General features: G+C 39.9%; 2 protein-coding genes across 2 annotated transcripts; one reads left to right on the plus strand and one right to left on the minus strand.

Moving 5' to 3' along the window:
• Window positions 1–529: 529 nt before the first annotated feature.
• LOC139299945 (ER lumen protein-retaining receptor 2-like) lies at window positions 530–6,217 on the plus strand. Its single transcript, XM_070922897.1, has 5 exons — window positions 530–674; window positions 2,679–2,779; window positions 2,885–3,043; window positions 3,193–3,445; window positions 4,820–6,217. Exons 1-5 carry the CDS (start codon window positions 584–586, stop codon window positions 4,852–4,854), a joined length of 639 nt encoding a protein of 212 aa, XP_070778998.1. The 5' UTR covers window positions 530–583; the 3' UTR covers window positions 4,855–6,217.
• Window positions 6,218–6,592: 375 nt separating this feature from the next.
• On the minus strand, window positions 6,593–8,291 carry LOC139299946 (lipid droplet assembly factor 1-like). The gene is made up of 5 exons (XM_070922899.1): window positions 8,280–8,291; window positions 7,985–8,122; window positions 7,686–7,854; window positions 7,440–7,585; window positions 6,593–7,164 (listed from the first exon to the last, which is right to left on the minus strand). Exons 2-5 carry the CDS (start codon window positions 8,093–8,095, stop codon window positions 7,108–7,110), a joined length of 483 nt encoding a protein of 160 aa, XP_070779000.1. The 5' UTR covers window positions 8,096–8,122; window positions 8,280–8,291; the 3' UTR covers window positions 6,593–7,107.
• Window positions 8,292–12,994: the final 4,703 nt, after the last annotated feature.

Here is a 12,994-nt window from a genome sequence, read left to right on the forward strand (position 1 = left end):
ATATTTATTTTGTTCCCCATATTTTTATATCTTTATTTATTATATGTATATATATATTTTTTTATACTTCTGGTTTTTATTGACACAGTGCTTGTCTGCTGATCTAATATAACAAGTACTTTGATAACAAGTGCATTGTTCTGACAATACCTGTACTTCTACTTCAGTAAAATATTGAACGCATGAGTTTTACTTGTGTCTATGTATCACATTACACGGGGTCATTGTACGCAGCGCTAATATAAAAAATATAGTTAAATGCTGCATAAGTACCGGTCCCATCCATCAGGAACAAGTGTTCACTCCAGCTCCAGCAGGTCGTTGTAGGCGGATCATCTCGTGCTGTCGGTCAGATTTCAGTCCAATCCAAACCCCTCTGTGTGTTTTCTCACGCCCCCTTCCACGTCGACCTGCACTCTCGCCATATTTTCAATCCTGTGAATCTCGCACCCCGGTTTGCCACTAAAGTTGGGGAGAAGAAAGCCTTCACAAAAGACAGCATTAAGTGTGCAAACGGTCTACGGGAAAAACGGGACGTCTGCGTTAGCTTCCTTAGCTGTGTCTGTTATTTCATTCGGCAACAATGAACGTCTTCAGACTGACAGGGGACCTCTCTCATCTGGCTGCTATCATCATCCTGCTGCTCAAAATACGGAAAAGCAGGTCATGTGCAGGTGAGCCCTAGCTGTATTTTGTATTACATATGCTATAATATGGTTTTACTAGTGTTACAGATTGACGTTGCCTTTGTTTAATCGTTAAAATGGTCGTTTTAGCTTGGTCTCTTATTATCCAGCAAGCTAGCTAACGTTAGCTACACGCTAACCTTTCCCACTCATTCATTTGAGTCAATAGCTAACAGCGTTAGCAGTCAAGGTGCTAACTGCCGATAACAACGAGAAGCTGTTGTCTGCACCTATTACTACTGCTATATTTACTGGAAATGTATGGTTAAATATTGAAGTTGATGTCAACAATGTCCAAATATAGCATAGCATCGGCTAACTTTGTAGGGATTGCCAGTGTGGGGTATCAATGCTAGCTAAACGGCGTGCTGGGAGAGCGTGTAGTCAGTTAGTGCTGCTCAGTAGATGAATGAACAAATTAATAAAACATTTCTCACAATTATTTTTGGGGTGTTCGTTGCTACAGTTTCACCGGTGGGTTTTGTCCTCTCGACACATTACCCATCCATTGACTCCTGCTCTGTTAATTTAAGGTTTAAAAGATGATCGACTTTTTTGGTCTGACTTCTGACGTGGCGTTCTAGAAGGCGCTACGGAAGTAGCTAACCTGCTAAACTAGTGTTACTTTATTTTTCACCATGCTTAATTTCTGTAGCTCTAATAAACATGTATCAGGTATTGATAGTTAACGGCACATTGAACAACACACAGACAAATGATTTATTTCTCGCGACAAGAGGGCACAGTGGGAGATCCTACAGGGGTTATTAGGAGAAGTGCTGTGATTGGCCCGCAAAGCTGGAGGGTTGACTGTAGGTTCAAAGTTAAAGGAGGTTATGTTAGGTAGTGAATAAGACATGGTGATGTTTATGTATAATTTAGGTTAACATGGCTAGATATTATGTAGTTATATCTTAAGTTAAAACAACAAATAAAATTGCCTTTGTCTCTGTTGCCTTTGATTTGGGTTAATTAGATAAAAAGGAAAAAAAACTTGTAAAAAGCAACAGTGGAGGGATCCCTCTTCCAGGACAGACAGGCATGCAGTGGATGTTGTGTAGGTATAGAGTAGACAGAAATTACACTATAGAGAAACAGAATGACAATATTAGGTAAACAAAGTACATACACATAAGATGAATATGGATCAGAGGAGCTATTGAGGAAAGTCAAAGTGCTGCCAAGCACTGGTAGGACCCCAAAACCTCCTCTGTACCGTGAAGCCCTGGGAAGAGGACAGACTTTACTTGCACTGCAGAGGCAAAACTCAAGGACACCATTCACCATGCAGAAGGAAGAATAAGAGCCACACATGCTAAGAGAGGATGAAGCAGTTATTGCAGAGCAATGTGAGAACAGGTGTAAGCAATGGAGAAAAAATTAGGTCAGTCTTCTGGAGGACCGCCACCCGCGTATCCTATGTATGCTAGAGCCTATCCCCAGCATAAGTTAGATGAGAACCAGGGTTACACTTTGGACAAATCACTTGTCTATCACAGGCACTGACATATACAGACAGGCAACAATTCGCTCAGACTAAGACTTACTCCTAAGGACAATTTAGAGTTTGCCTGCTTGTCTTTAGACTGTGAGAGGAAACCAGAGCACCTGGAGGAAACCGACACAGACACAGGTCAGAAGTGCATACAGACACAGAGAGAAACCTGTACACACTTCTTGTTTCCTGTTTGCCTGCCAACCTGAGAGGCCATCAGTGTGTACTTTTTCACTAAGATAGCGTACACTATATATGTAATTTAATTATTCATGACTACAAAAGCAAGTCCAAAAAAGAGAAAAATATTTTGCGATTGGCATCTGAGATTGCTGATTTTCAAGATACATTTCCATCATGTTTCCAGTAGATGTCACTGTTCAATAAGGAAAAGCATCATGTTTTAACCAGACTACTTGTGAAGCCGTTCTGAAGTTGTTGCTGGCTGTGGCATACCTCAACCTAAATGGTAAATGTGCATGATATGTTTGTTAAAGGTATCTCTGGGAAGAGCCAAATCCTGTTTGCCATAGTGTTCACCACGCGCTACTTGGATCTGCTCTCCTCCTTCATCTCCCTCTATAACACATGCATGAAGGTAAGACACCAGTTGTGTCTCAGCTCTGACCAGTAGCCTTTCACGCAAGTCCTGTATTTCTCTTCTGTTCCTTCAATGACAAGCTGTTCTGTGTCGTTTTACCAGGTGATCTACATCGGTTGTGCATATGCCACAGTCTACCTGATCTACGTGAAGTTCAGGGCCACCTACGATGGAAACCATGACAGTTTCAGAGTGGAGTTCCTGGTTGTTCCCGTCGGGGGTCTTGCTGTTCTCATCAACCACGACTTTTCTTTCCTAGAGGTGGGTTCAACCTCCTGTATTGTCGTCAAAGTGTGACATAGTTCATTGATAAAGAGCTGACCACCATGAGAATATGCAGTCCTTTTTATGTACTTTGTAAAAATGAATTGTATTCATGTACATTTAAGTGTAAATGTATCCGTGTTTAGATCCTGTGGACCTTCTCCATCTACCTGGAGTCGGTGGCAATCCTGCCTCAGCTCTTCATGATCAGCAAGACCGGTGAGGCAGAGACGATCACCACCCACTACCTGTTCTGCCTGGGCATGTATCGGGCCCTCTATCTCTTCAACTGGATCTGGCGTTTCTACTTTGAAGGCTTCTTTGACATGATCGCCATTGTGGCCGGTGTGGTCCAGACTATCCTCTACTGTGACTTCTTCTACCTTTATGTCACCAAAGGTGGGTTTCACCAAAATTATAAAATAAGCACCAAATTAGACAGATAAAACTAAGGAAATAAGAGATTAATTATCAGGAAATTCCTGGGGAACAACATTTTTTATATAGTGTTAATTTTAACACTTTAACACATGAAATATGATTTTAAATGATCAGTTATGTTTTCTTATTCAGCTAGAATAAAAAGCTTTAAGGACTGACTCAGATCTTAATACATCACTCACATGCCTGTATGGTTTGTTGAAAGAGTTATTGATCGATGTAATCGTTCCTCCCATCCACACTGGCCCTGAAGCGATCCCTTCCCAGAGTAACTTTGAAATAAGAGATGGGGGGGCAAAACCCACAGTCCTTGTTCCCAGCAAAACCTCATTCTTAAAGTTCAGCTGAAGCTAATATGAGGCCCAGAAAACACACAAAGGGAAATTTGTGCTAAAAAGACATTAAATGTTGAAGTACGCACTTGATTTGGCTATTAGAATGGCATATTAGAATCAGCTGAACTTTAGAATCAATTTTTCCCATGAAATCAGGACTGTGGATTTTTTTCCCTCCATTCCTTAGTCACACTAGAAAAAAATGGCTTGTGGGTGAAGTCAAGTCGTCAGATACTACAGTCAGTTATTTCTCTGCAGTAACTTCAATGCGGACGTTTTCTTGGGGCCTAGTTGAGGAAATGTATCGTTAGAACTTCTTTATAGATTTGGTGGCTGTTACTTGTAGCCTGTTCCCACTGCAGGAACTTTTTTAGGAATGTAGGAACCTTATTTGCATTTTCACTGCAGAAACATTGAAAAGTTCAGTTCCTCTTCCATAGTTTCTCCTGGCCTCCAAAAAGTCTGTAGGTTGTACTTTCTGATGGTCCAGGAACTGTACTTTGTGTTCAGCATCATTCACATTAACATGTTTAAAAATGTTGCATAAACAGTTGGAGTTCAAACAAGAGAAAAAAAAGAGTGAACGTGATAAATAAAACTTAAGTTTCAATGCGGTTATGTTTTAAAGCAGAAATAAATGTACGTAATACACTCGGGAGGTTGTCAGTTGTGGAGTTTTTAGTCTCCTTTTTCACCTCTGCATGTTGTTTTTTATGTCATCTAAATTGCCTAATCTTCACGGGATAAACAGGATGTGCACAAAAGACAGTTTCTAGTTTAATTCCTGGGGAATCCTCTTTAGTTCCTCGAAGTTTCATTGAAAAGGGCTACTGTACACCAGTATCCACCAGGGGTTATTTCAAAACAGAAATCAAGGAATTCCCCTTTAAAAGCTCCTCATGAATGGAAGTTGGCACTTTTCAAACTATCAAAGCAAAGCAGTGAAAAGTGATGGTTCTTACTGGCTGACTGTCTCACTTTTTATCTCACCCCACAGTGTTGAAAGGCAAGAAGCTGAGCCTGCCGGCGTAAAACGTGCAGGAGACGGAGACTCCCAGCAGACTCAGGGGGTGTGGAGATGACGTCATGTCTTCTCGTGACCTACAGCAAAAGACGCCTGAGACAGAGAGACAACTACCGGGGGGAAAAACACTAGTTTTCTTGATAATTGCTGATGGAACTGGTAAATGCCAACAAACACCAGAGCTGAACAAAGATCATCCCACGTCAACCTTTGGATTTCTGTGTTCAGCATCTTGCCTTAAACTTCTTTTCATTGCTGTTCAAATAGGAGAAAAGGCTTTTTTTCCTACATGTGAGGTGTATACGCTTGTTTTTTATTTTTTTTATAATGTCACAAATAGGGTCGACTCTGAGAAGTACCTTGTTTGGCTCGGTAATGAAATGCACAAATGTACAGTCTTATTAAAGAGTGAGATAAAGAGTAATGGATCTGCGTGCCTGAAGAGGATTATGTCCGGTTTCTCACAGTATTTTTTTCTTTTTTTTTTTTACTTATGAACTTCTTTTTGTCTAGATAACGTATACATATACTGTAAAACATGTAACCTCTCTTAGTAACATTTAAAGAGACCAACAGCAAGAGTTTCACGCCAACACACATCCATTTTGTAAAAACATTGCTTTCTAAAATTGGTCAAAACAACATTTTAACTCTTGTCTAAAAATCGGAACTTTTTGTAAGCAGAACTCGAAATCTTGAGTTTAAGAGGGTAACCCATGAAATGAAATACTTTAGTGCCAGCAATCTTTTTGTCATAGATGTCAGTATTTTCAAATGTTATTTGAAATTAAACGTTTTCATATGTTTATTTTTTTCCTCAGCTTACTGCATTGAAGAAACAAAAATGCATTAATTGTTCTACAGCTTTAATATAGATGTCATACAATCTTAAAACAATGCTTTATACATCACATTTCTTTAGACGTAGATAGAGCACAGACTTTGTTTCTGCTAATTATGGCACCCCAAACAACAAACTCCTGAACACCTTCCAACAGTGACTTGTCAACTAAAAGGTTGAAATCGATGAAGTTGGAGTGAAGCAATAATGAACGACTGAATGATGATCGCTCTCCCCTTAGAGAACGAGTGTGTGTGTGCAGGTATCTGGCACGAGAATCCTCCAGCACTTTGACTGGTTGTGACATTTCAGTTAACTGTATGTCTGGAGTTGGAACAATTAAAACAGATTTGACATTGTGCTGATCAATAATTGAGAAGGGGTGATTGTGGTGTTCAATGGGTGCATTTCTATTAAATTTAAAGAGCTCTTGTTAACTTCCAACTTTTTCAAATTGGTCATTCCTAAAGCATTATATCAACTCTGTCATTTTAAACCTATTTTTTTTGCATGTTATCACCTCCATTAAAGATTTTATGAGAATCACCTTCCAGTGTTGCTGTTTGATTATTGAAATCATGCAAGCACAGACGAGAAGCACACCCCAAAGAAGAGAAGAAGACTGCTAGCAAGTAAACCTGGATTTTGAACAATGCAGGGTTTAAAATACTTGGAAAATGTTTTATGAGGAAGGAAACCAGTCATACAGAACACAATATGCTTAGCAAACTTAATTTGTTCCAATTAAGATTATTTCTGGCCACTCATAACAAAAATACACACCAAGGATAGACCGTCCAGAGTTCCTTGTAATTCTACTTATACCACAATGATAAAGTAGGTTTATATACATCAAGCTATTCTAGACTCAATTGGTGTGTGCAACACGACAAATTGTATTGAGCTTTGTTTTGGATCCATTTTATTTTAAAGGCAACACATTTCTCCATCTCTGTTTGGACAGAAGACCAGCACTAATGTCAACTCTGACGAGCATTTATTCAAAGCTGCATTACAAATTCTATCCTTTTAAAAAGGTAACAGCAAACATAAACCGGTAACAGTTACAGTATGTTGTAGTGCAATTTTCTTGCCTAATTGGCATGTGTCTTCAGTATTTGACTATTAAGGCAGTTGAAAGATTAGTTAAACCATGCTTTGGCTGTTGTAGACATTTCAAATGTATTGCACCGTATATAAAGAAGATGACAAATTATTTAGTAATACTATTTATGCTTTAGACCTACAGTAACCATGAGGGAGTCTTTGTGCTTAGAGCATCTGTTACATCTGCAGATCCCAGACTCAAGCCACCATAGACGACATTCAAGGGTCCTCTGAATCCCAACCATTAAGCTTCAGTAGTGCTGATCTGAGGCTCCCGGACACATTTTGGGCTTCTTCGCAAGAAGAATCGAAGCTACTGCGTTTGCTTTAGTTTTTCACATTCGCTCTCCTTCCCCTGGACTTTACCTTGCTGTTAGGGATAAAGGAGAAGAGGAGAAAATAAAAACATTTAATAACTCCCTTTGATAAAGTGTCACAGTATGTAATGTGAATGTCAGTCTATTCAATATATAGTCAGTTTATTACAATTTTTTACACTCCAATCCAAGTGTCAAACTTAAATATACATACATCATCTCTTTGATGAAAATAGATTGATTGTATATGTAAGGCTTTACCTGAAACTTGAACCAAGTATGTTACAAACGGTGATACAATAAAATAACGCTTTCTACAATACGTTACCTTTGTCAGATGCGGGTAATAGCGGTTGAGGATGCTGGAGATGGTGAAATATAACACATTAAAGATGGATGAAACCACGACAGAGAAAAAGGCGATGCCGGAGAGAACACACAGCAGAGTCAAGCCTCCTACAAACAACAGGAACACTGACAGACACACACAGAAATAACAGTAAAAAGTACAATCAGATGAAGCTTGCAGAGGTGCAGTATCATAGAAGACTGATCTTGACATGGGCACACCTACCCTCGAAGAAAACAAAACCCAATGCAGACATAATAAAGGTCACAAGTGCAAAAGTGAGGAAGAGTCCGACAGGCAGTGCAGCCATGGCGCCGAACAGCAACACTGTCAGAGCCAAGACAGGGTGGCTGCTGAGGTACTGCCCGACCCTTGTATTCATCAGCTGTGATACCTGTTGAAGAGAGACAGACACGATGCAGCTGTCATTGTCAGCCAGATGGGAGGACATGCGGCCCTCTCTGATGGAAAAGCAAAAATATACACAAAATAAAGTTTGAAGAACAGGGCCTACGACACATTACCTTGGGGTCTTCATAAAAGCGGTTCAACAGGACATCCCAGCTTCCCCTCAGCTGCTGAAACTCAGTCGCACTGCTGCTGGTGCAGTTGTTGTGCTGCATCTCCTCAACCATCTGATCACTCTGAAGACACGAGTGAAGCTGAGTGAAATCACACTTAATAGGTTAATTCAGCAACTTGCAGATGGCTGGATTCAATTGAGCCACAGTGACTGTAACAGAAGACACGCTATAAGTTAAGTAGAACCATAAATCACTTTCTGAAAACAGAAAACAAAGTTAAGTTAAAAGTACAAACCTGAGCAATGAAGTGAACCTGGTTTGAAGGAAGCTCTCAACATATGAACGTGAGTCCTGAAGTTGCCTCAGTTTCTCCAACAGCAGCAACACTCCCTTTTTAAAAACACACCTTCTTCCTCCTCCTCCTTCTTGCTCTTCTGGATTCCTCATCAGAGAGGCTCTGAAAGGCTTGCTGGTATTGTTGCTGCCATCTGCTGTTCACCAAATCTGTTCCAGCACAAACACTGCAGTGGAAGTCATTGAGCTGTGGGAGGCTTTCAATGTTATTTGTGGAATATCATATTTCATGTGACAGATTCTCTAAATTATTGGGAAAAACTGCATTTACATTTCATAAAATATCCAGTTTCACCCTAAAATAGGCAAGATTGATCTCCTCTGATAAAGTACGGGAGCTTAAAACGAAACAAAATAGCCCAATAAATGAGGAAATAAATGTGAGCCAAAAGCTGTACAAGGTAATAAATAGACTTAAATAACTAGTAAATCAGAAATCAATAAAGAATATATTTGTCTATTCATACATTTCTGTCATCATATTATTTGTGTTCATACATGGAAATAATTAAGTGAAACTAATACAGTTATTATTGATTGAGTATTATTCTTATGAGGTATCAATAGATTTTTGACCTCAGCCCTCCAGTGGTCACAGTGAGGAACTGCAACACTTCATTAAATTAACAAAGTGTTAACGTCAGTATAATAGTTATTTATATCACAATGTACGACTCATTATTAGTGTGATTACAACAAATAACAGTGCCATCAGTATTGGTAGTAATTACATTATAAAGAGCTTTTTTCTGATGTGGAGGTATTTCTGCTACGACGTTCAGTCAGACATGATAGCATGTTAGCATTTCTGGGGACTAAAAACTAGATGATATAATAGATTATATAAATACTTATTATTATTACTATTATTATTATCATTATTATTATGACAAAACGTTATTGTGATATATTTTTTAGTAAAAGGCAGTTATATACTGTGTTGATTTGATAACGGAGAAACTTATAAACATTGCAGATCTACATCAGTTCTTCTAATTCTCAGGTGTATTACCACACATACAAGCACACATCTCCTCCTCCTCCTCCTCCTCCTCCTGCTCTGGCATATTACTGATCGTCATTAAAGGACCACTGCCACTAACTATGATGGATGTCATGGCCAGCCTCCTCTGCTTCTGCCTAATTGCACCATAAACCTCCAATTGTCTTAATTGGACAGGTGATGAATTATGAAAGGATTTGTTTGTGAGGTAAAGGAAGCTATTATTCTCTCTCGGGTGACTAAAATTGACCTTAGACGTGGATTGAGGAATTAAGAACACAAGGTTTTCTGAATGATTGTGTTAAACAAGTTCACACATATTAAAAATACAAACACGCTGCAGTTTTTCATGCAGCAGCCAGTAACTTCTCTGTAAGTCTGGACCCTGTTGGTGTGTAACAGAGAGCTTCAGTAAATATATAATACAACCCCTTTTAATAAACATGCACGGTTCAATACTGTGATTGATTGTTGAGCTGCTGTTGTGACGGGTTTGTTTTGAGGGAAATTACAACAGTATTTCGCCAGAGATCCAGAAGAGGGGGGTTTCCCACTTTACTTCACAGCTGTCAGACTGAAACAGGCTCTTTAAAAATAATGGCTGCACTTTCTCCTCTTTCTGCTGTTAGATGGCAACAGCCAGATTTCTCCGTGAAGACGGAGACTGATCGGAATATCAAATGACTGAACCTCACCACCACCACTGATTACTTCCTCAATCAAAGACAGGAATCGCTGGTGTTGCCACCGCCACCCACAAATTAAGTTCAGCCCCTTGAGTTGTGGATAGCATTAAATATATGTGGGCCCATAACTGCAAGGTCTTCACGGAGGGAAATGGCAGTGTGATCTGTTCTGAACTACACCAAAGAGAGAGAGACACCCCCGGGACCAGTGATGACAACTTATTTGGACCCTTTATAGCTGCCAGCCATACTAATTAATCACAGTCTGTTGTATTGAGTACAGGGGAATGATTTGGTGAGAGAGAGGAGAGACTGCATCCACCTCTGCAGACTGCTAAACACAATGAACTCAGTGAACCAAGGCTTGAGGAGTTACATCGGAGTGAGCTGTACTCTTTGTGCAGGAATGTGCAAAACATAAACCATATATATGTAGTACACTCAATGACAAGGCCTGGCTGGCAGTGGGATGCTCAGCGGTTTTAGTGAAAGGCTTCATCTTCTGTCACAGCTGTAAAACATCTGGGAGAGCAAACAGCCTGTGGCCACAGTCATCTGTCAAACAGTCAGTAATTGTACAGTTCTGCTGCGTCCCAATCCCATAGTACTTACTAATTGTATGTGTATGTACCATTTAAAAATGATCATACTGCTTTTATAGTTATTATACTGGCAGTACTTCCCAACCTTCACCCTTAGACCTCTTAAAACAAAACAATAGCTGCATGCAACTCCTCATCAGAAGTTCTCTCGTTTTTGTCTCAAAGAATTAAAATTAATCAGTAATTTAGGAAAAAAAGCTAAGAAAATCGAGTATGTACGCTGCAACTAATCACACCACTATGTTAGTCATGCCTTATTTGAATTGCTGTTGTATAGTTTCTATCTTCTACTTCCACTCTTATTTTTGTTTTACATACCCTTAATTTTTTTTTTTCTTTAATTTCTCTATTTATCTGTCCTTGTGCTGCTGCAACACCTGAATTTTCCCTCTGGGGATCAATAAAGGCTTCTCTTCTCTTCTCTTCTTTTTGCCATAAACCTCACATTAGAAATACATTTTGACCTCATGACTCATGTGACACAAATTTGCAGCTCACTAAACATGTTTCAGGTATGCCCCCATACAATAGTTTAAAATTAAATTTAAATAACAAGACAGCTGAATAACAGAGTTGTTCCATGGCTCCTGAGACAAACGCTGTCCTACTTGAAGGTAGATGAAAATAGAAAGTTCTTGATATGTCTCATATACCTGCGGTGCAGAGATATATCTGAGTGTCTGAGAGCAAATTGTACGATATGTCTACTGGTACGTGCCGAGCCGCTCAACACTTTGCAGCCAGGATGTGATTGATGGGCTGTCAGCAAATTCCAATTTGCATCCGCTGATTGTAAAAACTAATCACTGTGAGAAGGAGGAGCGACGAAGAGCATAAAGTAGTCAGAAATCTCCTGTGGTTCCATGTTACGTGAAGCATGTCCACCTCTTGTGTGGCTTCTAAAATTATATCATGTGTTACATTATGGACGTCTGTCGCTCATTGACACGCTGCAGACGAGGTCTGATGTGTTTTATGAGAAAATGAGAGGGACCTGGTGTTTCTTTTTTCTCCTACTGGCTTGTCACACTTGATACCCACACCTCTCCATCACACTATCTGTCTCAATAACCACCTCCCCTCCCTCCCTCCCAGCCCTGACTTTGTTCACCTCTCTTTGAAGTTGCACAGGAGTGTTTGGCCAACAGCTGGCCACAGGAGAACAAAATGTCTTTGGAGTCTGCCCTGTGTCAAATGGGATAGTCCTCATTGTCAGTCGTTGTCATTTTGCCAGATGAAGGGGGCCATTTTCGGTTCCTGTCCTCCGACTGGGGAGAGCGAGAGGCTCAAAGCGAGCTCCCTGGTGGGTGGTAAAGGGCGCAACAGAGGACGGAGTCAGAGCCCTCATCAACCTCTCAAAGCTCACCAGCAGCAGCATCACTGCAAACACACACACACACCTCCAGCAACACACAGGAGGATGTATATTGTTAATAAATAACGTATGTTTAAAGCAAAAGTTCGACATTTTGGGAAGTATGCTTATCCGCTTTCTTTCAGAGAGATTACTACTCTGTCTGTAGTACTCAGCCAGTTAGCTTAGCTTAGCAGGAAACAGGGGAAATAGCTAACCTGGCTCTCTCCAGAGATAACAAAATCTGCCTACCAGCGCTTATGGGAGAAGTTAGGCTTCAGGCCTTTTTAGCTGTTTCCTCTTGTTTCTGTGCTAATTAAGCTAACGGCTGCTGGCTTTAGCTTCATATTCACCTCCATATTCACTCCTCACATGAGAGTGGTATCAACCTTCTCATCTACCTGGCAAAAAAAGTGTATTTCCCAAAATGTCCGACTATTCCTTTAAGTAATAAATGCACCCATATACTTACAAAAGGGTGATGTTTTAGGAGTCACATGTTGCTATTTGTTTCTATCAGAACAATGTACATCTCTGTTGATAAAGCCCAACATCAGGCTTTTAGTTTATCACACACTTCATTATGAACAGTGATTGAATTTGCAATATTTAATCAGCGTGTTTCCCACATTCAATTATAATGGATCAACACCGCCGCTGCAGTCTATCAGAAAACAAACTTTTCCATCAATTAGATGCAAAATCCATGAGGCACCGTCGAATAACAAAGTAGCGTGGAAATGTTCAAAAGTTGGGTCAGTGGGTTTACAGTTTGAAAAACAGCACCTCAAAGAAAAATGGACCTGATCAGCAAAATGTTGTTGCATTGTGTTGTTCCTGCTCCTCATCAGATATGCAGTTTCCTTCTCGGCTCCAGTGTTTTGATGGATTGCTGTTGTTGCCATTTGTTTGTTGCATTTTGATACACAGTTCTGATTAAAGAGGGAGATGGATGGCTAAAAACTGATGCAGAAATTAGAGACAGCTCTTGAGAAAGGATAGAATAAAAAC

Source organism: Enoplosus armatus, chromosome 17 (assembly GCF_043641665.1).
Source record: "Enoplosus armatus isolate fEnoArm2 chromosome 17, fEnoArm2.hap1, whole genome shotgun sequence".
Taxonomy (NCBI): domain Eukaryota; kingdom Metazoa; phylum Chordata; class Actinopteri; order Centrarchiformes; family Enoplosidae; genus Enoplosus; species Enoplosus armatus.

Coding starts and splice junctions, on each gene's coding strand:
- LOC139299945 (XM_070922897.1), top strand. CDS start 584: ATGAACGTCTTCAGACTGACAGGGGACCTCTCTCATCTGGCTGCTATC. Junction 3,044..3,192: donor ACGACTTTTCTTTCCTAGAG/GTGGGTTCAACC, acceptor ATCCGTGTTTAG/ATCCTGTGGACCTTCTCCAT. Junction 3,446..4,819: donor CTACCTTTATGTCACCAAAG/GTGGGTTTCACC, acceptor CTCACCCCACAG/TGTTGAAAGGCAAGAAGCTG.
- LOC139299946 (XM_070922899.1), bottom strand. CDS start 8,095: ATGGTTGAGGAGATGCAGCACAACAACTGCACCAGCAGCAGTGCGACT. Junction 7,586..7,685: donor GGGTTTTGTTTTCTTCGAGG/GTAGGTGTGCCC, acceptor TGTGTCTGTCAG/TGTTCCTGTTGTTTGTAGGA. Junction 7,165..7,439: donor ATTACCCGCATCTGACAAAG/GTAACGTATTGT, acceptor TATCCCTAACAG/CAAGGTAAAGTCCAGGGGAA.